The sequence below is a fragment of the Pan paniscus genome, chromosome 5, assembly GCF_029289425.2.
Source record: "Pan paniscus chromosome 5, NHGRI_mPanPan1-v2.0_pri, whole genome shotgun sequence".
Taxonomy (NCBI): domain Eukaryota; kingdom Metazoa; phylum Chordata; class Mammalia; order Primates; family Hominidae; genus Pan; species Pan paniscus.
Window position 1 is genome coordinate 78612806 of NC_073254.2, and position 23974 is coordinate 78636779.

Below are 23974 nucleotides of genomic sequence, written 5' to 3' on the forward strand. Positions count from 1 at the left end.
CTAGCAGGCAAAGAGCTGGGACACATGCACCCGGCATACAATACCTAAGACTACTTAAATTATACTGAGGAATCATTAACATTATACAGAGCACTGTTTTCTTATTTCAAGACCATTCAAAAAATGTTATATATCCTTAATTGTCAGTACAAGGAAAAATTTGTGGGTTCTTCTGTCTCCAAACATAAACAGATGATAGCAGAGAATAAAATGTTAAACACTTTGGAAATGTGATTAATAGCTCCTCATGATAGTAAATCAAGAGATGAATATTAGAGTATGTTCTTACTAATATAGTTCATTATTTTACTTCTGTGCATTTAGAATGAAGCTGATTTGAATTCCTAAATTGCAGATAAATTGTTTAGTTCTGACCGTCAATTTTATAGCTTAGAACTTCTATGGGTTAATTTTTCCTCATTACTATAGAAATTCAACATGAAGATTTTAATTTTCTTGTACTTAGGCAAGTCTAAGACTGTAAGAGTTTAGTATGAACATGGATATAAAAAATTAACTGAAAATGAGATAATAGAAGATTTAATGTTTTTTGTTAAATATCATTCACTTACTAAACATTACCAAAGAGGGAATATAGAGCAGCATTGTACTTCGTTACCAAGGTGAGTACAAAATAGAAAACATGGTCTTGTTCCCCACCCTGAGGACTTGCTACTTTATTTAGAATAATGTATTTGTATGAAATATATGATATATATAAAATATAATATTCAGTTTCTTAGGGCTTTACCTTAGTGCCAGGCACCATTTTAAGTACTTTGATGTAGTACTTAATCAAAGTTTAATCACCATATAAAACCTACAAAGTAAATACTATTATTAGCTCTCAGATTGCAGATGAGAAGCTAATACAGAAAAATATAATCTCTGCTTAGCCTACTTTTTCAGCTTACCTATCAAATATGGATTTTGATGCTTTGGACAAGAGAGATTCTTATGTATATGTTGAGGCTGAGATAAGAACAGAGAATGAAAGTTATTGGAGAAAATTTACCTTGAGCTGGATCTGTAAAAAAGTTCTGGTTATAGATTTGTGGGTTTTCTATGCATAAGCAAAAGCGCAGACACAAAATCTATGTGGTGTGATGATAAAGTCAAATGAATAATATAATAAACGCATGTAATTTAGCAATGGGCGATCACACGACCTAAAGGAATCTAGTTCTGCATATATAACTTATTTCTCTGCTCTTTAAAGAAAAAGGAAAACATAGCTGAATTATCTTCTCAGGTCATCTCCTGTGTGGATGACTTAATTCATATAAAATTGCTTTCCTTTATGGCTTATTTCCATTTGAGTAACAAGTTGGGAGAATAAGGTAAGTGTGATATGATGTATAACATTTTACCTGCCAAAATTTGCTGGATTTTAAATGACATGCTCAAAATTTGAAGTCTTTGAAGAATATACAATCAAGTGTTAAAACAAATGAACCTCATCGTACACTGGAATGTGATGGCATATTGAAACTCGACATGTTTACTAGGACGGGTTGCTATAATAATCACTCCACCTGCTGACATTCCCCTATGGCCTTCCTTTCTTTGCTGGTGAGATACTCACCTAGGTCCTTGGTGATACCTCACAGAGTGTAAGAAGGATGAGATGAAATGACTCTTTACATACTAATGAAAATACTGGCAGTTGTCTGTAGGCCTTATTTTGTAGTTCTCCAGGTTTAAGGGCTTGAACACTGTAGTATGTTAACAGTTGCACTCAGAATTCCTATTAAGGAGAGAACTGTCTTTGGGAAACTACATGAGCTGCTTGGAGTAGATAGTGGACCCTGGTTGCATTGGGATGAACATGAGCCTGGACTACAAAATAAGATGATAAATTACTCTGCCTGAGACCAGGAGGGACTTGTGGTTTGTTTTAACCTACAGATCAGTTGGAAAAAAGCAAAGCAAAGGACAGAAGACAAAAACTGGAGTGGAATTGCCATGTATTTACTGCAGTGGTGGGGTGACCAAAAGACAAGTTGGAAGTTATTTAGGTGGCCATGATATAAACCTCTTCCTTCAACATTGTCACCTCTCCCCACCCCCTGCACCAATCTAAACAATCTGATCTAAAAATGTAAATGGCTTTGTTAATTTGATAGAAATTAAAGAAGTTGATTTAGCTTTTAGGCATCTGTGATATGGAATAGACAGTATGGGTGAAAGACTGGTGAGCTAGAGATGACTTTAGAAGATAAACATTCCTTTTGGAATCTTCACAATTTATGTAGATGTCAAGGGTCTGGTAGAAAGTAACTGACATCTGAGTTATAAAAAGACCACGAGAGAAAAGAGGTTACTCTTAAGCCACAGTGTAGGGAGGCTTGATGAAAATCCACAGTGAATTCTTACCTCTGACTCTTATTTTCCAGCTACTTAAATAATGAAGAAACAAAAAATGTGAGCTTATTTTAAAATCTACACTCTTCAAATACGTTTTCCATATTTTCTGACTATGGAAAGATAATTTTCTGAAAACGTCTCATCTTTGGCCAGTGGGAGTCTCTTTAAGTTGGCTCCTGTTGTCTTTTAATATAACCATAGTTGTCTTTGTTAACATTCTTGCTTTTAGGCATAAAAAGATATCTAGGCTTATATATTTTCTGTCCTAGAGCTGAGTGTACAATTCTCCAAGAAGTCTTGGTTCATTTTAGTGGAAAATGGTATTTGGAGATGACAATTTTGGCACTAGAAGTGTTCATTGATACTGAGTTATTGTTTCTAAATCTTTTTAGCAGATATAGCTGGGAAATTTTTTAAAAAAAAAGAAAGATTTTTTTTTTTTGAGGTGGAGTCTTGCTCTGTTGCCCAGGCTGGAGTGCAATGGCACAATCTTGGCTCACTGCAGCCTCTGCCTCCCGGGTTCAAGTGATTCTCCCTCCTCAGCCTCCTGAGTAGAAAGTTAAGTAATGAGTTCATACATTAATTCCAGTTCATATTAAGGATTAGAATGATTTTTACTTCTTTGATTTTATGCCTAGATCTCTTTCATGCTGAAAATTCTAGTTCCTAATGATTAATGTTAATATAATTGTTCATTTGGTTTATATATATTTATGTGTTATATAAATATAATGCTATTTGGGTATTTTTATATATAGTTTTAAAATAACAATATCAATGTTACCACTAACATCAAGACTACAGGATGCAATAGAATCTCTTTATGGTTCTTTTTGTCTTTAGGCTATAATCCACTGTATAGTCAAAATATTGTGTTTTAAAATCAATTGAACTAAATCTTTTCTGCTTGGTTATGCTACCAACTTGAAGTACAGTTCATTTCCTAATTTTTCTTCAGTATTTAAAAATTGGTCTTTTTCATTTTTAATTGACCGTGTGAAACATTTTACCTGGTTCCAAATAAAAACTATAAAGCAAATTATAGTTAGAAAGTCTAGCTTTTATCCTTTTACTACTTCTTGTTTTCTCCCTTACCCTATAGATAACTATTTATAAATTGTGTGTGTGTAATCTTGCATTTTTTTCTTAGAAAAATATGAGCATATTTGTATGTGTATCTATATTTATGTATTTATATCTGTTTATCTATATCTATTATCCCCTTTTCTTACATGTTTCTTTACCCTGATTTTTTTCACTTAATAAGTCCTGAGGATCACTCCATAGCAACATATAAAAGGTCTTTTTTTTATGTATGTGAAGTCCTCCATTATATAAACATTCCTTAGCTTTTTCAACAAGATACCTAGTGATGAACATTTGAGCAGTTTCCAGTCCTTGTTTTAACAAATAGAGAAATTAGTTTGCTCTAATACATAATAGTGTCTGATTCTCTACAGCCTCACTAATAGATTAGTCATATTTTTAGCTTTTTGCCAACCTCATAGGTGAGAAAAATTATCTACCTCAAATTGGAATCTCTAAAAGACAGAGTTAAAGGCAATTCCAAGGAAGTAAGGAGTACTCTCTCAAGGAAGCAACAGTGAGAGAAAAGCAAAGGGAGGAGGAAAAAAGGAGAACCAGTACAAGGTAATGAGTTACCAAGCTGGCCATAGCTTCACAAGAAACTCAGCTGATTGCTTGGTAAGGAGAGGCGGTTTCTTGGAAGGCGGGATAGAGTAGTACAATTAATTTGATTGCTATGCAGAGAGAAAAAGAATAGCAGGAATAGGCAGGTTGATAACAGTCATGTATAGCTTGACAACAGATTAAAAATTTACATTTTGCTGCATTGGCAGTGGAAAGCCAGGAAACATTTTGAGCAGGAAAATGATTAAGAGCAAAGAGGATTTTAGGAAGATTCAACCTGGATTAAGGTTAGGAGTGTTTAGGGAACAGGTCACTAGTTGGAAAACAATTACATGTCCAGATGAGGAGTAATAGAAGACTGAATTAAGCATTGTTGGACAAAATATATAAAAGAAGACAGTCCGAGCAAAGGATGCTTAATTTGGGAACTTTGGAAGACCTTAGAGAATCTATTATTGGGTTCTAGGGGTTTGTAAACCTCTAAAATGATAAGCACATTTTTGTGTTCCAAGTATGTTCAGTTTTTAGGAGAAAGGATTTTTAGCTTTGACCTGATGCTCAAAGGCATTTCTAAGACAAAAAATAATTAGGAAATCCTGAATTAATGAGATTTTGTGATCACTGATAGATTTATGTTGTAAATAAGCCTCATTTATGAACTTAATCTTTGATGCATTTTACATTTTTACAACCACATTCTTCCAACTCCTATTGTACTTATTGTCTGTGCCACTCATTTTAACATCTAACTTGTTTTTGTAAGTTTTGTTTTTCCTACACTGCTTTTCTTTTTTTTTTCAGACGGAGTTTCCCTCTTGTCATCCAGGCTGGAGTGCAGTGGTGCGATCTCAGTTCTCTGCACCTTCTGCCTCCCAGGTTCAAGTGATTCTCCTGCCTCAGCCTCCCAGGTAGCTGGGATTACAGGCACCCACCACCACACTGGCTAATTTTTGTATTTTTTAGTACAGATGGGGTTTTGCCATGTTGACCAGGCTGGTCTTGAACTCCTGACCTCAGGTGATCCACCCATCTCGGCCTCCCAAAGTGCTGGGATTACAGGCATGAGCCACGATGACAGGGCTACACTGTGTTTTTCTTAAAGGGACACATCTGCATATTGTCCTCAGTCACAGGTTACTGTACAACATGGTGACTATGGTTAATAACAACGTCTTGTGTTTTGAAAATTGCTGAGAGTAGATTTTAAATATTCCAATCAGAAAAAATTATAAATATGTGAGGTAATGCATATGTGAATTAGCTCATTTGAGCCATTCCACAATGTATATATATTTTGAAACATCATGTTCTACATGATAAATATATCCAATTTTTGTCAATTAAGAAAATAAAGGAAAAAAGTACCACTTAAATAAAACTTGCTTAAAAACACCTATTAAGCTAGACATGGTGGAAGAAATTGGCAAAAATGTAAAATATCTTTCTTCTCACTAAACATTTTTAGTTTGGAATCAAATAGCCATTTAATTAAAGCATTTTATTTACCTAAAAAAAAGAAAAAGACACCTACCAAGCACATACACACATAGAACTAAGAACTAAACCCATTTTTTGTTTTTTACTTAAAAATTTTGTTTTAATGTAACTTTTTTCTTTTTTATCCTTGGCTACTAAGAACAGAAATAGTTTTACATTTCTTTGTTGCATCAGAACTCATCCCAGGAGCATAAAGGCCTGAAATGAACTCTGCCTTATGATACTCACATTTGAGAAATTCCATTAGAACACAGATGGATCTGTGTGTGGTGATGAACTCCGAGCAGGAGAGAAGGGCTTTCATCACTTCACCAGGGTCCTGAACACACTGGAAACCTTATCAGGCCCCATCTCTCTCCTTACTTGGAATAAGACTTTCCCTTATGTACCAAAACAATGCCTCCCATCTCAGCTAAGAGGAAGGGAGCTAAAGGGAGCATTTTGAGTGGTTGTTTTAAATTTATAACATTAAACTGTTCGTTGTTAAGACCCTTTGATCAGCTTTGAGGTTTTCCTTTTACAATTGATTCTAAACACCATAAAATTGGTGCTTCTGTGTTGGTACTTGCCTCTTGAGCATTTAACAAATATTTCATAAGGTGTGTTAGTTATTTTTCAGGAAAAGATTAAACTTTAGCTTTGAGCTGTCTATAAGGCTACCTAGAAATTCAATTTAATATTACCCTGCTTCAGTTGAAAAATAAAGTTTAGAGCCATATAAAATTAAGAATCTGTAACTAGGATAAGTACAGAAATAAACTTCTTAAACACTTTTGAAAAGTATATTACAAAGCACAATTTTTTTTCTTTAAAAGAGGTATTCTTATATTGAGATTAGAAAAGAATTGTTTAAAACTGTCAAAAGGAATAAAATTCTTTAAACTGCTGCTGCCACTGGATCTGAATGTCTGTGAATGGGAGACTTAATATTTTTGAACAGCTTTATTGAGGTATAATTTACTTACCATAAAATTCACTTGTTTTAAGTTCAGGGATCTGTAAATTTAATGTTATTAAATGATGGTCACAAGAGCTACTTCTGGCTCTGTAGTATATCTTCATAGTTAGTAATTATTTTGTAATTATGTCAATAAGAGGATCCCAAAACTGGTCACAATTTTGATAAGAAAAATTTTTAGAATCCTGTAAGGAAATTTGTCAGATGTATCTTTCCCCCTGTACATTATTGCTTGTCTATTTGTTACTCAAATTTAGGCCCTCATGTTTGAGATACTGCATTCCACCCACACGGCAATCTGTGAAATCCCCAGGATATGTGTTATAAAGAAAGGTATTTTCAATTTGGAGAAAATACAATGTGCCAACTGAAGATAATTTCAACGTTATTTTTTAAAATTAAGATGAAATGAACAGGTTACAACCAGTAAATAAAGAGCGACTTAACACTCTTGTTACCTCATTAAAATTATTTGCTGTTTTTAAGTTCATTTCTTGCTATTTAGATTCTGGAGAGAATCTTGACCCACGAAATGGAAGATCTGATTTTGGGTCCTGCTGTACTACTCACAGGGTGCTCATACATCCTCTCGAATTACTCACAGTCTCTGGGGCTTATTTTCCCCCTATAATATTGGAATTAGGATACTGGCATTGAGTAATTTAGAGGGTTTTAGTGAGGAGCAATGGAAATAATATTTTAAAAAATGCTTTGTTACACACAAAGTCCTGTGCAATTGTAAGGTATTAACGTTTAATATCGGAACTCAATAAAATTTCTATATTAATCAAAATAATCTGCAAATGATTCTAAGTACCTATCTATACTTGGCACTATATATTCCAAGATAAATATATATGGCTCTTAGGTTCAAACTGTTAGGCTGTTTGGTCCACATGGAATAATGTAGGGTGGGGATGGATTCCCCACCTTCACCTTCAACTTCATATGCTTTCCTATTGCAACTTTCTAGATCCCTGTTTATTATCACATAAAAAACCCCCAAAATACTTAGTAGTAACCCCTGAAGAATGACTACAGCTCTTTAGATAAAGTGAAGTAAACATGTGCTTCTAATTAAGTTTAGTTGTAGAGCAAATTAGAGTGCATACTTTGTAAAGCAATCTAAAGGTTTCATTAAAAATTGTAGAGAAGTAATGATAAAATTATAGTGGTAAAGCTAATGCCAAAAGTTACTGCTCTGTGATGGTGGCATCCCAAGCCTTACATTTTGTCCTCAGGAATTCCAGGGGTTGAGTCAAACTATACATTTTTTTTCTCCACAAATTTTACTGTGACTAGCAGTTGTTTGAGCTTTGCTTTTGATCATTTTCTAGTGAGGAGGTGGAGGGGATTTGTTCAGGGAGAGTAAGAGATTCACTCATGTCTTTTAAAACTATACTTTCTTCAGGGTAGACTCTGTCTTTCAGGAGAAACTCTGACACTCCTCTTTCCCAGCTGCTTTGCAGGGAGCCGGTGTTCCTGGTGAACACTGTGTCCTGTGGGGAGCATTTTGACAAATCTCTCTTTAGCTGTCTTATACATGTATGAGACATAAGAAATTTATGAGTAGCTAGAGTGTAAGAAATTGAATGACATAGTGCTTACTTCCACTTTCTTTAGCATATTCCCAGAACCCCTCATATACTACTTTTGCATAGACGAGATGCTCAGCAAAAGGAGTAATTAATATAAAAACATTCTCCTTTCTTTTTTCCTTCTCACTCAATGGGTCCACGTTGGTTTCATACTAAAGTAGTTCAGAAGTCAAATTGTGTAGCTTTACTATTGCCCTTTCTAAAGGGGCTCAAACCTACATATGAAAGCAAATCCCAATATGTAAGCCTTTGTATGGTTAACATTTCTGTCTACTCTCTCAATAGTATGGATTTAAGTGATATTTTTCATGGTGCCTGGAATGAGATGTAGTGATTCACTGTCATTGTTTAACAGAACTAAGATGGCATAAATGCTGTGCTGATCCTATTTTTAGTTGCCTTCACCTGTCCTCCCATCATGTAACAAGTCTACATAAGAACATTTTAAATATGTGCATCTGTTTGTGTTCCTAGTTTGTACAAGTGGAATGACAGAGTGGAGTACCAGTTAGAGTGCAAACAACCTGCTACTTTCATTCCTAATAACGTCATACTTACTAAACACTAGTTCCGCTCTCTATGCATGTCCCACCGTTCCCACATTTCATTAAACTGCAGGGAGAAGCATGACACTGGCCAACACTGCGTCCAGCATTTGGGTGGCCCTCAGGATTTCCCAGTCCTCTGAAATGGCCATCCTTCTCAGTGCGAACTTGAAGAGTGAAAATACAGCCTTGAAGAAATGCAAAAACACTTCGTGTTAACAAACAGAAGAAATAGAAAAAACAAGAAGAAGGTTATTTTTCATTTTTAAAGTAGAAGTTTTTCAAAATAAAGTAATACATGTAAATTTTAAAAGAAATATAAGAATACAGAAATGCGCAGAGAAATTTTTTTTTAAAAGTCATTCATGATATCATTTCACAGCAGACAACTATTAACATTTTGGTGTGTGTGTGTGTGGTGTTTTTTCTATGCTTAGTCATATTTTCTTTTAAACAAAAATGCAATCTACACTAAGCTGTAGAAAATATAATATTATACCAAAAAGTTGAACATCATAAATAACATTAACTTTTTTCTTGTAGCATTAACTATTTTTAAGTGATGGCATATTTTCTTATATCAAAATATATTTAATAAACCTATAATTATTATACCATTGACTTATTTATACTTTTTGCTATTAGAAATAAAGTTGTAATGAATATCTTATGTGTATATCTTTGTCCATTTAAATTTTTTTTTAGTACATATTTCTAGAAGTAGAATTACTAGGGGAAAAGATATAGATGCTTTGAAGTATGCCTAAGTGTCCCCCATAGATCACAACTGGACTCAGGAGACTGGGATACCCCTTTCTTCACAGGCACTACCATGCCTGGGATTACCATTCCATTTCATTTTTACATGCGATAGCTAATAAAATACTATTTTACCGTTTTTGGTTGGGTATCAAAAATCGTTTAACAAATTTATTGGTCATTCATAATTTATATTATAATTTGTATTTATAGTATATAAAGAGAGTCTCCTTATATAATGAGGACATTAGCTATTTGTAATATACAGTAAATAAACTTTCTCCAGTTTAATATTTACCACTCAATTTTGCTATGATAGTTTTTTTTTTTTAGGTAAAGAAGTTTATATTTATGTTGTCACATTTTTCTCTTTTTTCTTTCAGAGATTTTGCCTTTCTATACATCTTTAGAAAGAACTTCTCGGCCGGGAACGGTGGCTCATGCCTGTAATCCCAGCACTTTGGGAGACCGAGGCGGGTGGATCACGAGGTCAGGAGATTGAGACCATCCTGGCTAACATGGTGAAACCCCATCTCTATTAAAAATACAATTAGCCGGGCGTGGTGGCAGGTGCCTGTAGTCCCAGCTACTCGGGAGGCTGAGGCAGGAGAATGGTGTGAACTCCAGAGGCAGAGCTTGCAGTGAGCTGAGATCGCGCCACTGCACTCCAGCCTGGGCAACAGAGCGAGAGTCTGTTTCAAAAAAAAAAAAACCAAACAAAAATAACTTTTCTACCCCAAGATTGGATAAATATATGTAAATAAAAAGGACAGTTCAGTGAAAAATTTGAAATGAAAGTGTTTGAAATCCTGAAATGTATTGTAATTTTACTCAGCTCCTTTAGCAGTTACTTATAGTTTATTTGCAAAGTTATTTCAAATAAATGGGAACATCAACCAGAAATAAGGTCTTTAAAATGATAAAATAAAGGCAAGATTGAATTTTATTTTCAAAACTTTTTTTTTTGAGGCATAAAAAGCTTACTTTTTTTTTTTTTGGTCATTGTTATACTTTAAGTTCTAGGGTACATGTGCATACCTTGCAGGTTTGTTATATTGTATACATGTGCCATGTTGGTGTGCTGCACCCATTAACTCGTCATTTACATTAGGTATTCCTCCTGATGCTATCCCTCCGCGCTCCCCCGACCCCATGACAGGCCCCAGTGTGTGATGTTCCCCACCCTGTGTCCAAGTGTTCTCATTGTTCAATTCCCACCTATGAGTGAGAACATGCAGTGTTTGGTTTTCTGTCCTTGGGATAGTATGCTCAGAATGATGGTTTCCAGCTTCATCCATGTCCCTACAAAGGACATGAACTCATCCTTTTTTATGGCTGCATAGTATTCCATGGTGTATATGTGCCACATTTTCTTAATCCAGTCTATCATTGATGGACATTTGGGTTGGTTCCAAGTCTTTGCTATTGTGAATAGTGCTGCAATAAACATACGTGTGCATGTGTCTTTATAGCAGCATGTTTTATCATCCTTTAGGTATATGCCCAGTAATGGGATCGCTGGGTCAAATGGTATTTCTAGTTCTAGATCCTTGAGGAATCCACTCACTGTCTTCCACAATGGTTGAACTAGTTTACAGTCCCGCCAACAGTGTAAAAGTGTTCCTATTTCTCCACATCCTCTCCAGCACCTGTTGTTTCCTGACTTTTTAATGATCAGCATTCTAACTGATGTGAGATGGTATCTCATTATGGTTTTGATTTGCATTTCTCTGATGGCCACTGATGATGAGCATTGTTTCATGTGTCTGTTGCTTGCATAAATGTCTTCTTTTGAGAAGTGTCTGTTCATATCCTTTGCCCAGTTTTTGATGGGGTTGTTTGATTTTTTCTTGTAAATTTGTTTAAGTTATTTGTAGATTCTGGATATTAGCCCTTTGTCAGATGGGTAGATTGCAAAAATTTTCTCACATTCTGTAGGTTGCCTGTTCACTCTGATGGTAGTTTCTTTTGCTGTGCAGAAGCTCTTTAGTTTAATTAGATCCCATTTGTCAATTTTGGCTTTTGTTGCCATTGCTTTTGATGTTTTAGACATGAAGTCTTTGCCTATGCCTATGTCCTGAATGGTATTGCCTAGATTTTCTTCTAGGGTTTTTATGGTTTTAGGTCTAATATTTAAGTCTTCAATCCATCTTGAATTAATTTTTGTATAAGGTGTAAGGAAGGAATCCAGTTTCAGCTTTCTACATATGACTAGCCAGTTTTCCCAGAACCATTTATTAAGTAGGGAATCCTTTCCCAATTTCTTGTTTTTATCAGATTTGTCAAAGATCAGATGGTTGTAGATGTGTGCTATTATTTCTGAAGGCTCTGTTCTTTTCCATTGGTCTATATCTCTGTTTTGGTAGCAGTACCATGCTGTTTTGGTTACTGTAGCCTTGTAGTATAGTTTGAAGTCACGTAGCGTGATGCCTCCAGGTTTGTCCTTTTTGCTTAGGATTGTCTGGGCAATATGGGCTCTTTTTTGGTTCCATATGAACTTTAAAGTAGTTTTTTCCAATTTTGTGAAGAAAGTCATTGGTAGCTTGATGGGAATGACATTAAATCTATAAATTACCTTGGGCAGTATGGCCATTTTCATGATATTGATTCTTCCTGTCCATGAGCATGGAATGTTCTTCCATTTGTTTGTGTCTTCTTTTATTTCATTGAGCAGTGGTTTGTAGTTCTCCTTGAAGAGGTCCTTCACATCCCTTGTAAGTTGGATTCCTAGGTATTTTACTCTCTTTGAAGCAATTGTGAATGGGAGTTCACTCATGATTTGGCTCTCTGTCTGTTATTGGTGTATAGGAATGCTTGTGATTTTTGCACATTAATTTTGTATCCTGAGACTTTGCTGAAGTTGCTTATCAGCTTAAGGAGATTTTGGGCTGAGACAATGGGGTTTTCTAAATATACAATCATGTCATCTGCAAACAGGGATAATCTTACTTCCTCTTTTCCTTATTGAATTCCCTTTCTTTCTTTCTCCTGCCTGATTGCCCTAGCCAGAACTTCCAACACTATGTTGAATGGGAGTGGTGAGAGAGGGCATCCCTATCTTGTGCCAGTTTTCGAAGGGGATCCTTTCAGTTTTTGCCCATTCAGTATGATATTGGCTGTGGGTTTGTCATAAATAGCTCTTATTATTTTGAGATACATCCCATCAATACCTAGTTTATTGAGAGTTTTTATCATGAAGAACTGTTGAATTTTGTTAAAAGCCTTTTCTGCATCTATTGAGATAATCATGTGGTTTTTGTTTGTGGTTCTGTTTATATGATGGATTACATTTATTGATTTGTGTATGTTGAACTAGCCTTGCATCCCAGGGATGAAGCCAACTTGATCATGGTGGATAAGCTTTTTGATGTGCTGCTGGATTCGGTTTGCCAGTATTTTATTGAGGATTTTTGCATTGATGTTTATCAAGGATATTGGTCTAAAATTCTCTTTTTGTGTTGTTTCTCTGCCAGGCTTTGGTATCAGGATGATGCTGCCCTCATAAAATGAATTAGGGAAGAGTCCCTCTTTTTCTATTGATTGGAATAGTTTCAGAAGGAATGGTGCCAGCTCCTCTTTGTACCTCTGGTGGAATTCAGCTGTGAATCTGTCTGGTCCTGGACTTTTTTGGGTTGGTAGGCTATTAATAATTGCCTCAATTTCAGAGCCTGTTATTGGTCTATTCAGGGATTCAACTTCTTCCTGCTTTAGTCTTGGGAGGATATATGTGTCCAGGAATTTATCCATTTCTTCTAACTTTTCTAGTTTATTTGTGTAGAGGTGTTTATAGTATTCGCTGATGGTAGTTGGTATTTCTGTGGGATCGGTGGTGATATCGCCTTCATCATTTTTTATTGCATCTATTTGATTCTTCTCTCTTTTCTTCTTTATTAGTCTTGCTAGCAGTCTATCCATTTTGTTGATCTTTTCAAAAAACCAGCTTCTGGATTCATTGATTTTTTTGAAGGGTTTTTTGTGTCTCTATCTCCTTCAGTTCTGCTCTGATCTTAGTTATTTATTGCCTTCTGCTAGTGTTTGAATGTGTTTGCTCTTGCTTCTCTAGTTCTTTTAATTGTGTTGTTAGGGTGTCAATTTTAGATCTTTCCTGCTTTCTCTTGTTGGCATTTAGTGCTATAAATTTCCCTCTACACACTGGTTTAAATGTGTCCCAGAGATTCTGGAATGTTGTGTCTTTGTTCTCGTTGGTTTCAAAGAACATCTTTATTTCTGCCTTCATTTCGTTATGTACCCAGTAGTCATTCAGGAGCAGGTTGTTCAGTTTCCATGTAGTTGAGCAGTTTTGAGTGAGTTTCTGAATCCTGAGTACTAATTTGATTGTACTGTGGTCTGAGAGACAGTTTGTTATACTTTCTGTTCTTTCACATTTGCTGAGGAGTGCTTTACTTCCAACTGTGTGGTCAATTTTGGAATAAGTGTGACGTGGTGCTGAGAAGAATGTATTTTCTGTTGATTTGGGGTGGAGAGTTCTGTAGATGTCTGTTAGGTCAGCTTGGTGCAGAGCTGAGTTCAATTCCTGGATATCCTTGTTAACTTTCTGTCTCATTGATCTGTCTAATGTTGACAGTGGGGTGTTAAATTCTCCCATTATTATTGTGTGGGAGTCTAAGTCTCTTTGTAGGTCTCTAAGGACTTGCTTTATGAATCTGGGTGCTCCTGTATTGGGTGCATATATATTTAGGATAGTTAGCTCTTCTTGTTGAATTGATCCCTTTACCATTATGTAATGGCCTTCTTTGTCTCTTTTGATCTTTGTTGGTTTAAAGTCTGTTTTATCAGAGACTAGGATTGCAACCCCTGCTTTTTTTGTTTTCCATTTGCCAGGTAGATCTTCCTCCTTCTCTTTATTTTGAGCCTGTGTGTGTCTCTGCACATGAGATGGGTCTCCTGAATACAGCACACTGATGGGTCTTGACTCTATTCAATTTGCCAGTCTGTTTCTTTTAATTGGGGCATTTAGCCCATTTACATTTAAGGTTAATATTGTTATGTGTGAATTTGATCCTTTCATTATGATGTTACCTGGTTATTTTGCTCATTAGTTGATTCAGTTGCTTCCTAGCATTGATGTTCTTTACAATTTGGCATGTTTTTTGCAGTGGCTGGTAATGGTTGTTCCTTCCCATGTTTAGTGCTTCCTTCAGGATCTCTTGTAAGGCAGGCCTGCTGGTGACAAAATCTCTCAGCATTTGTTTGTCTGTAAAGGATTTTATTTGTCCTTCACTTATGAAGCTTAGTTTGGCTGGAAATGAAATTCTGGGTTGAAAATTCTTTCTTTAAGAATGTTGAATATTGGCCCCCACTCTCTTCTGACTTGTAGAGTTTCTGCTGAGAGATCCGCTGTTAGTCTGATGGGCTTCCCTTTGTGGGTAACCCGACCTTTCTCTCTGGCTGCCCTTAACATTTTTCCCTTCATTTGAACCTTGGTGAATCTGACAATTATGTGTCTTGGGGTTGCTCTTCTCGAGGAGTATCTTTGTGGCATTCTCTGTATTTCGTGAATTTGAATGTTGGCCTGCCTTGCTGGGTTGGGGAAGTTCTCCTGGATAATATCCTGAAGAGTGTTTTCCAGCTTGGTTCCATTCTCTCTGCCACTTTCAGGTACACCAATCTGATGTAGATTTGGTCTTTTCACATAGTGCCATATTTCTTGGAGGCTTTGTTCATTTATTTTTACTGTTTTTTTCTCTAAACTTCTCTTCTTGCTTCATTTCATTCATCTGATCTTCAATCACTGGTACCCTTTCTTCCACTTGATCGAATTAGCTACTGAAGCTTGTGGATGCATCACATAGTTCGCATGCCATGGTTTTCAGCTCCATCAGGTCAATTAAGGTCTTCTCTACACTGTTTATTCTAGTTAGCCATTCATCTAATCTTTTTTCAAGGTTTTAAGCTTCTTTGCGATGGGTTCGAACATCCTCCTTTATCTCGGAGAAGTTTGTTATTACCAATCTGAAGCCTACTTCTGTCAACTCGTCAAAGTCATCTCTGTCCAGCTTTTTTCCGTGCTGGCGAGGAGCTGCGATCCTTTGGAGGAGAAGAGGCACTCTGATTTTTAGAATTTTCAGCTTTTCTGCTCTGGTTTCTCCCCATCTTTGTGGTTTTATCTACCTTTGGTCTTTGATAACGGTGATGTACAGATGGGGTTTTGGTGTGGATGTCCTTTTTGTGGTGTTGATGCTATTCCTTTCTGTTTGTTAGTTTTCCTTCTATCAGTCAGGACCCTCAGCTGCAGGTCTGTTGGAGTTTGCTGGAGGTCTACTCCAGACCCTGTTTGCCTAGGTATCACCAGCAGAGGCTGCAGAACAGCAAATATTGCAGAACAGTAAATGTTGCTGCCTGACCCTTCCTCTGGAAGCTTCATCTCAGAGGGGCACCCAGTTGTATGAGGTGTCAGGGTCCCTACTGGGAGGTGCCTCCCAGTTAGGCTACTTGGGGGTCAGGGACCCACTTGAGGAGACAGTCTGTCCATTCTCAGTTCTCAAACTCCATGCTGGGAGAACCACTGCTCTCTTCAAAGCTGTCAGACAGAAACGTTTAAGTCTGCAGAAGTTTCTGCCGCCTTTTATTCAGCTCCCAGAGGTGGAGTCTACAGAGGCAGGCAGGCCTCGTTGAGCTGCGGTGGGCTCCACCCATTTGGAGCTTCCCAGCCACTTTGTTTACCCAGTCAAGCCTTAGCAATGGTGGACGCCCCTCCCTTAGCCTTGCTGCCGCCTTGCAGTTTGATCTCGGACTGCTGTGCTAGCAGTGAGCAAGGATCTGTGGGCGTGGGACCCTCCTAGCCAGGCATGGGATATAATCTCCTGGGGTGCCATTTGCTAAGACCATTGGAAAAGTGCAGTATTAGGGTGGGAGCGTCCCGAGTTTCCAGGTACCATCTGTCATGGCTTCCTTTGCTAGGAAAGGGAATTCCCTGACCCCTTGCATTTCCCTGGTAAGGCGATGCCCCACCCTGCTTCAGCTCACACTCCATGGGCTGCACCCACTGTCCAACAAGTCCCAGTGAGATGAACCCAGTTTCTCAGTTGAAAATGCAGAAATCACCCATCTTCTGCGTCGCTCACACTGGGAGCTGTAGACTGGCACTGTTCCTATTCAGCCATCTTGGAATGATCTCTTAAAATGTTTTCAAAAACTAAAAGCATGAAGTAATTTCTCATGGTGAAAAAAAATGAGTTCAGTTATGGAAGGTAGAGAATGTACTTTCCAACTTAGTTTTCACTGGCATTTTTACTGACAAGCACCATTCTCAACATGCATCAATATTTTCTCCTTATGATAGAGCAGTGATTGTTTTTCCTCAGTCTGAATCTTTGTTCTTCCTCCAAGTACTGCCATTTACTATTACACACACACACACGCCATCACCAAAATATTGTGCTGACTGAAGAAATGATTGAATGCTAGCTGCTTTACAAATGAATAACCAACTAGCTCAATTAACAAAGCAGGGTTTCCCATGCCTTTTACAGAGTGAAATGCACTGTGCAGAAAGCAAAAGTGTAAGTAGATGACAGAGTCAAGTAAGTCTGAGTTCAAATATGATCTGTGCCACATAATGGCTACATGATGCAAAGTCTAACTGAAGCTAATCTTTTTACCTTTAAAATGAGGACAAAAGTAGCTATTTCATGAGTTAGGAGGAATAAATAATATAAATAAACTATCTGTGCAATGCCTATAAATTAGTAGGTCCTGTGTTCCACACCACCATTCCACCCTCTATCACACTGTCTCAGATATCTTCTACTTCTACTTCATAAAATTGCAGATTTCTTCTTAGCAAAAATTATGGGATGCTATTACTGGACTTTAACATTTTTTTATAATCATACACCAGAATACTTTGTTAAATGACTATAACTTAATGTCTGGAAGTGTTCATTTTAAACCATTTCTTTTTTATATGGATAAATAAAGTGCTTTTGTTATAAGGAACTACTTAAATATGTTTTTGGCTAAAAATGTGGCAATGCTATACTTAGAGAAACATTTAGCCAATACAAATAGCAAAATGCATTTATTTTACAGAGCAATGCCTCATGTCAGTCAACATATCATGTTTTTAAAGCAATTGGAGTGATTAAAGTGGAAGACATTTGTGGAATATATATTATATTATTATTAATATAGTAGATAAAACATAATCTGCTTCGTGTAGTACCATGAAACAGACATTCAGTACATAATATATATATATCCTGTATGTGCTATGGAGCCATGAGCCATGTGTATATTGAAAATTTGACTGACTAGGTACCAAATAAGTAATAGCTTTTTTTTTAAAACTGCAGAATAGCTTTTTTTTTTTTTTTTAATCCTGGGTTTCTAAATTATTGCAGTAAACTGATTACATTTTCCCATATGGGCTCTTCTTTGAAGAATCTCATATGATTAAAAAAAGGAGAGAGAAAAAAATTGAACTCACAAGAAACCGAAAGTACTGACCGTGTTGGCTATTTTTAGATGAGAATAACTCTCATTTACAGGGTTGTTAATGAATCTGAATCTATCTCATGTCCACTCTATTCAGAGTAGTAAATATTTAATAACCTCCATATCAATGAGCAGTAGTTGCTGTAACACTAGAAGCTTATTTCCTGTTCATGTAAAGTCCAAAGGGTGGTTAGGGTTGGCATCCAGGTGAGTTGGCAAACAGAGTACAGGACTGTGCAGAAGATTTTCATAGGCAAGGCCTGGAAGTAGCAACTATTACACCTGCTGACATCTCACTGGCCAGAACTGAGGCACATGGTCATGCATAGCTGTAAGAGAGTCTGGGAAAGATCTGGTGGTAACAACATGTCACAAGCATGTATTATGTGAAAGCACCATTCCAGGTGCTGTGGAGATCTGTTATCAGTAAAAACTAAAAATCCTATTCTCCAGAAGCTTACTAAATTCTAAATTAAGACATACATTCTCTAGGTATATAATTATATTAGGTATGAAATGCTAAGTGGGAAAAGACTTGGTACTCCAAAGACTTCAGAAAGAGCTCACTCTCAATGAGTGAGCTCAGAGAGTGGGCTCTCATTGAGGAGGTGTGATTTGAGCTTGCTTTCCAGGCAAATGGAATTTGAAGAGGTGGAGAATGCTGATTTAAGCACGGGCCCTGAGGCAGGGAAAATAAGACATACAGAGAGGCAGTGTGGCTAGATATAGTGATAGTTGATTTTCTGTGCCAACCTGACTTGGCCATGGGGTGCCCAGATACTTGGTCAAATATTGTGTGTGTGTGTTAGGATGAGATTAACACTTGAATTGATAAACTGGGTAAAGCAGATTGCCCTCCCTAATGTGGGTGGGCCTCATTCAATCACTGAAGACCTAAATGGAACAAAAAAGAGGGAATTCTTCCTGCCTGATTGCTTGAGCTGGGACATTGGTCTTTTCCAGCCTTCGTACTTGGACTGAAACATTGGCTCTTCTTGAGTCTTGAGCCTGATGGCTTTCAGACTGGAACTCACACCACTTGCTCTCCTTGTTCTTAGGGTTTCAGACTCAGGCTGGAGCTACACATCAATTATCCTGGGTCTCCAGGTTGCTGACTGTGGATTTTGGGACTTCTCAGCTTCCATAATCATGTGATCCAATTCCTTATTAAAAATCTCTCTCTCTCTCTCTGTGCACACCTGATTGGTTCTGTTTCTCTGGAGATGCCTGACTAATACAGATAGATTTTATTGAATTAAAAAATCAGTGGAAGCAAGATAAGTATAGAAAAAATACATGGGTTTTGGAATGTCAGGGGTGTTAGTCCATTCTCACATTGCTGTAACTTACTACCTGAAACTGGGTAATTTATAAAGAAAAGAGATTTAATTGGCTCATGGTTTCACAGGCCATGCAGGAACCATGGCTGGGGAGGTCTCAGGAAACTTACAGTCATGATGGAAGGTGAAGAGGAAGGAGGTATGTCTTACATGGCTGGAGCAGGAGGAAAAGAGTGAAAGGGGGGTGATACACACTATTAAACAACCAGATCTCATGAGAACTCACTATCACAAGAACAGCAAGGGGGAAATCTACCCCCATGATCCAAACACCTCCCACTTGGCCCCTCCTCCAGCACTGGAGATCACAATTTGACATGACATTTGGGCAGGAACACAAATCCAAAACATATCACCATGTAAAAAATTCAGTTATTATTCTAGAGTTGACAGGGTGTCTGTTGCATTCTAGAGCAGGAAAATGGTATAATTCATTAGCATGGCAATAGTGTTATGATGTGTCAGTTAATCAGGGAAGGGTGAGTAGTCAAAGATGACAGTAAGCCTGTCGTTCTAACTTCAGTTGCATCAGAATCACCTGAAGAGCTCATTAAAATACATATTACTGGGCCCCATTCCCTGAGTTTCTGGTTCAATTACAATTTGCATCTCTAACAAACTTCCCAGTGATGCTGATATTGCTGATCCAGGGACCACATTTTGAGAACCACTGTACAAAGGATTCGAACAAGTATTGGAGGGACTGGTAGCAATAGTAAAAGAAATAAGTAAAGAAGTATATTCAGAAAAGACATTTGTGGTGAAGATGAGATGTTTCACTTCAGTTATTCTGCTTCTATAGCTGCCTTTAGCACAATTAACAGCTCAGCAAGATTATCTACAGGCAACAGAACTTCTAGTGAAAGGACCCAGCTTATTTTCACTTGTGGCCTAACCAGTTTTACTTGTTTCTTCCCCTCATTCCTTCTTTCCCTTCTTCCATATCTTCTTGTCTTCCTTCCTTCATTCCGTGCCCAGTCTGAGACCACCATTCATGAGCCTCATTCTGAGAACTCTGCAGCTTTGTAGCAGATGCAACTTTGGAAAGCAGAGGAGAGGAGAACTGATCTTATCAGGGCAGATAAAAACAGTAAGGCACAGCGTATTTGGCAGATGTAGATTATTTAAGGTGGTTAGTCTCAATACCTTTATGAGCATTAAAGGTCATAGAAAAAATAATGGTTCATTATAAGCCATTTTTTAGAACAAAAACAAATGTGCTTTATTAGCAGTAAGGATTTATATTTTAGATCACGAACTTTGGATTAGAGTTATTTATCAAGAGTTTATAGGAATCGGCTGGGCACGGTGGCTCAAGCCTGCAATCCCAGCACTTTGGGAGGCCGAGGCAGGCGGATGGCTTGAGCCCAGGATTTCAAGACCATCCTGGGCAACCTGGAAAATCCCTGTCTCTAATAAAAATACAAAAATTAACTGGGTGTGATGATGCAGTTCTCAAGTTCATGGAGAGTAGGCCAGACCTGGTTGAGTGACTGAGAACACTATAAGAACAGACCTTTGACCAATTACCCTGGGACTAGGATCTACCAAAAAGCTATCTTCACCAAATGAATTGTTATTACAATTTAAAGCATGTCTTTATTTTATAACTCTACTACAATATAAATCAGCTTTGTAAGGATATGTTAGCTGGGTTTAGTGGCTCAGCTACATGAGAGGCTAAGGTGGGAGGATTGATTGAGCCTTGGAGATGAAGGTTGCAGTGAGCTGAGATGGCACCACTGTACTCCAGCCTTGACGACACAGTGAGACTCAAAAAAAAAAAAAAAAAAAAAAGGTAAAGTAAAATAAAAATAAAGAGTTTATAAAAATGTAAAAGCCTAGATCAGATAATATTTTATTGCATAATTGTAATTCTAAGGACAAATGTGATATCCTTACTCCAACTATTAAATTCTTTCAGAAAATTCCATTTGCTTTGCTTCGTTATGATTAATTAATGTGGTGGCTTCCACATCATTCTCAGCAAATTAACCCAGGAACAGAAAATGAAACACCTCATGTTCTCACTCATAAATGGGAGTTGAACAATGAGAATGCACGGACACAGGGAGGGGAACATCACATACCGGGGCCTGTCAAGGGGTGGGGGGCAAGGGGAGGGAGAGCCTTAGGACAAATACCTAATGCATGCAGGGCTTAAAACCTAGATGATGGGTTGATGAGTGTAGCAAACCACCATGACACATGTATACTATGTAACAAACCTGCACATTCTGCACTTGTATCCTAGAACTTAAAGTTAAAAAAAAAAAGAGATAATTTAAAAAATATATGGTGGCTTCCAAATCTGGGAGGCTTGTTAAAATGCAAATTTTTAGATCCCACTGTAAAGATTTCAATTCAATAGTTCTTGGGTAGGGTTCAGAAATCTGTGTTTTTAAGAAGTTATCCTATATTATTCTTCAGAACCAGTAGAGATCAGCTTTGGGAACCATGGATTTATGGTACAGTTGCAATTTGGTTGTCCTGGTAAGTTGGTAACAATACGCCATGATTTATAATAAATAGGAAATGCTAGTTTAGAGTGGAGGGAAGGCAGACATTAAGAGAGGATCCAAGAGATGAATGATAAAATTAGGGGATCTCAAGGTCCTGAATTTTCTATAAGACTGTGGCATAAGTGGCAATTCCCAAGAAGACTTGCCCAAGATTCCCATACTCACTAAGGACTGTGGCTGTTGACGTACTTCCAGGAGTGTGCAATCTTAATGTTTCTGTAAGAGAAAGGGCCAGCTCTGTGTGTGCTGATCTCATTTGAACACAGAACTACTTGAACACAGGAAGACAGACTGTGGCAATAAGATTGCTCACCCAAGCACAATGTTGTCCTTAATCCTCTTGGCTTGCTCTGGCCTCTGTGGGCTACCCCTTGGTGGTATGGATGGGTTGACTGCAGTCTGTCTCTTGCCTTTTGAACTCCAAAGTTAGATGGACTTTCAATTTTTACTGTGACTCTTTGAAGTCTACCCTGCTCAGCCTATTTTAAAAAGCACCCTGTATAAACAATTACCCATAATCCTGATTCCTTTAAATCATGCTCTCCATTTCCCTTTTCCCATTGAACTTATCACATTATACGACTATATAATTAACTAATTACATTTAGTGTTTATCTCTCCAACTATTTATAAGTGCAGAAATCTTTGATTTGTTCATTAAAACATCCTAAACATCTAGTACATATGTAGTAAGTGGTCAATAAATAGTAAATGAGGCTGGGCATGGCCTGTAATCCCAGCACTTTGGGAGGCCAAGGCGGGCGGATCACCTGAGGTCGGGAGTTTGAGACCAGCCTGACCAACATGGAGAAACCTCATCTCCTAAAAATGCAAAATTAGCTGAGCGTGGTTGTGCATGCCTGTAATCCCAGCTACTAGGGAGGCTGAGGCAGGAGAATCACTTGAACCCAGGAGGTGGAGGTTGTGGTGAGCCCAGAGTGCATCATTGCACTCCAGCCTGGGCAACAAGAGTGAAACTCCATCTAAAAAAAAAATAGTAAATGAATGTTTCTGATTAAAATCAAACTTTGTTCAAGTCTGAAAGCAATCCATATAGCTGGTTTGGGAAATAGAAGTATACTTTTTAAAATATTTTTTCCCTCAACATTTGAAATAAGTAGGTATAATATAAAAAATGTCCATGCCTTACCTTGAAAACCATTTTTAAAGTCTGCTCCATTTGGTAAGAGATCTGGAGTGTATTCACTGTAGCCACCTACATAAAACTGACTGAAGACATTGAGACCAACCAGTCTTCCTGGGGCGATAATGGATTTATTTTTATGATCATCTACCTTCGAAAGGGAAAAAAAAACCTATTAAAAAAGGAATTAATTCCCCAGGGTGAAATGTTAAGATACTCTTTTGTTATTTCCCATTAACTTGGCATGAAAAATTTACAAAGACCTGAATTTTGAAGAAATAACACGATACCACTCAATTCTCTGCTTCTCTGCTGGTGTCTGTTACCAGGGATATATTAATATAGCAGTCATGGTTTTACATTTCAATCAAAATCAAAGTTCTTCAAAGATTAGGTGCTGGCATCCTGCTGATTCCCCTCCATTTAGCCTTCCTCCTCTGCTATCAATTCTCCATAGAACCACCAGAGTCATTTATCAAAAATTAGAAATCAACATGGTACCCACCTTCCTGTTTTAAGTAGCTCTTCATAGTTCTTTAGATAAAAATATAAACTTCTTAGCACATCTAAGCCCTTTGATAATATAGACCTTATCTGTCTCTAACCACTTCTCTTGCTCCCCCATCCCCCGACCTGAAAACCATGCTGAACTACTTGCATTCCTTAAGCTAATACTGGCCATTGTTCTCTTTCTTAACTCCTATTTGAAGTTACACTCAAGCATCACCTTCTCTGGGAAGCACTTTCTGAATCCTCTCTCTCACCCTTACCTGTGTTAGTAATCCCTCTTATTTGTTCTCACACCACTTAATTGTAATCATCTTTCTATTCCCGTAGTTGGTACAATAGTCTGTGAACTTCGTGGATGTAGGCATCATGGGCTATTCACCTCTGTATCTTAGCACAGATCTGACAATATACTAGTGCTCTCAGTTTGTGGAAGTGACGAAGGAATGACTCTTTACCTTCAGCCAGCCCTCTTGGAAGAACTTCCCCAGATGAACAGTGTGGACTCCAAGGCTCAGATTGAGGGGCTCGCTCCTGATGCTTGCTATGCCAGACCCCAGGTTATAACTATAAACCACACTGCCATTGAGCAGGCCCACAGCCAGGAAGTCATCGCCATTCAACCCTGGA

General features: G+C 37.5%; 1 protein-coding gene across 1 annotated transcript in view; it reads right to left on the bottom strand.

Annotated features, from left to right (window-relative positions):
- The window catches only part of LOC100974207 (eyes shut homolog), a 1877183-nt gene that overhangs the window by 32817 nt on the left and 1820392 nt on the right, over window positions 1-23974 (bottom strand). The window contains exons 37-39 of the mRNA XM_063605324.1: window positions 23803-23969; window positions 22844-22988; window positions 8629-8803 (exon numbers count right to left, since the gene is read on the bottom strand). Of these exons, the coding sequence (XP_063461394.1) occupies window positions 8629-8803; window positions 22844-22988; window positions 23803-23969 (487 nt within the window). The remainder of the gene's footprint in view (window positions 1-8628; window positions 8804-22843; window positions 22989-23802; window positions 23970-23974) is intronic.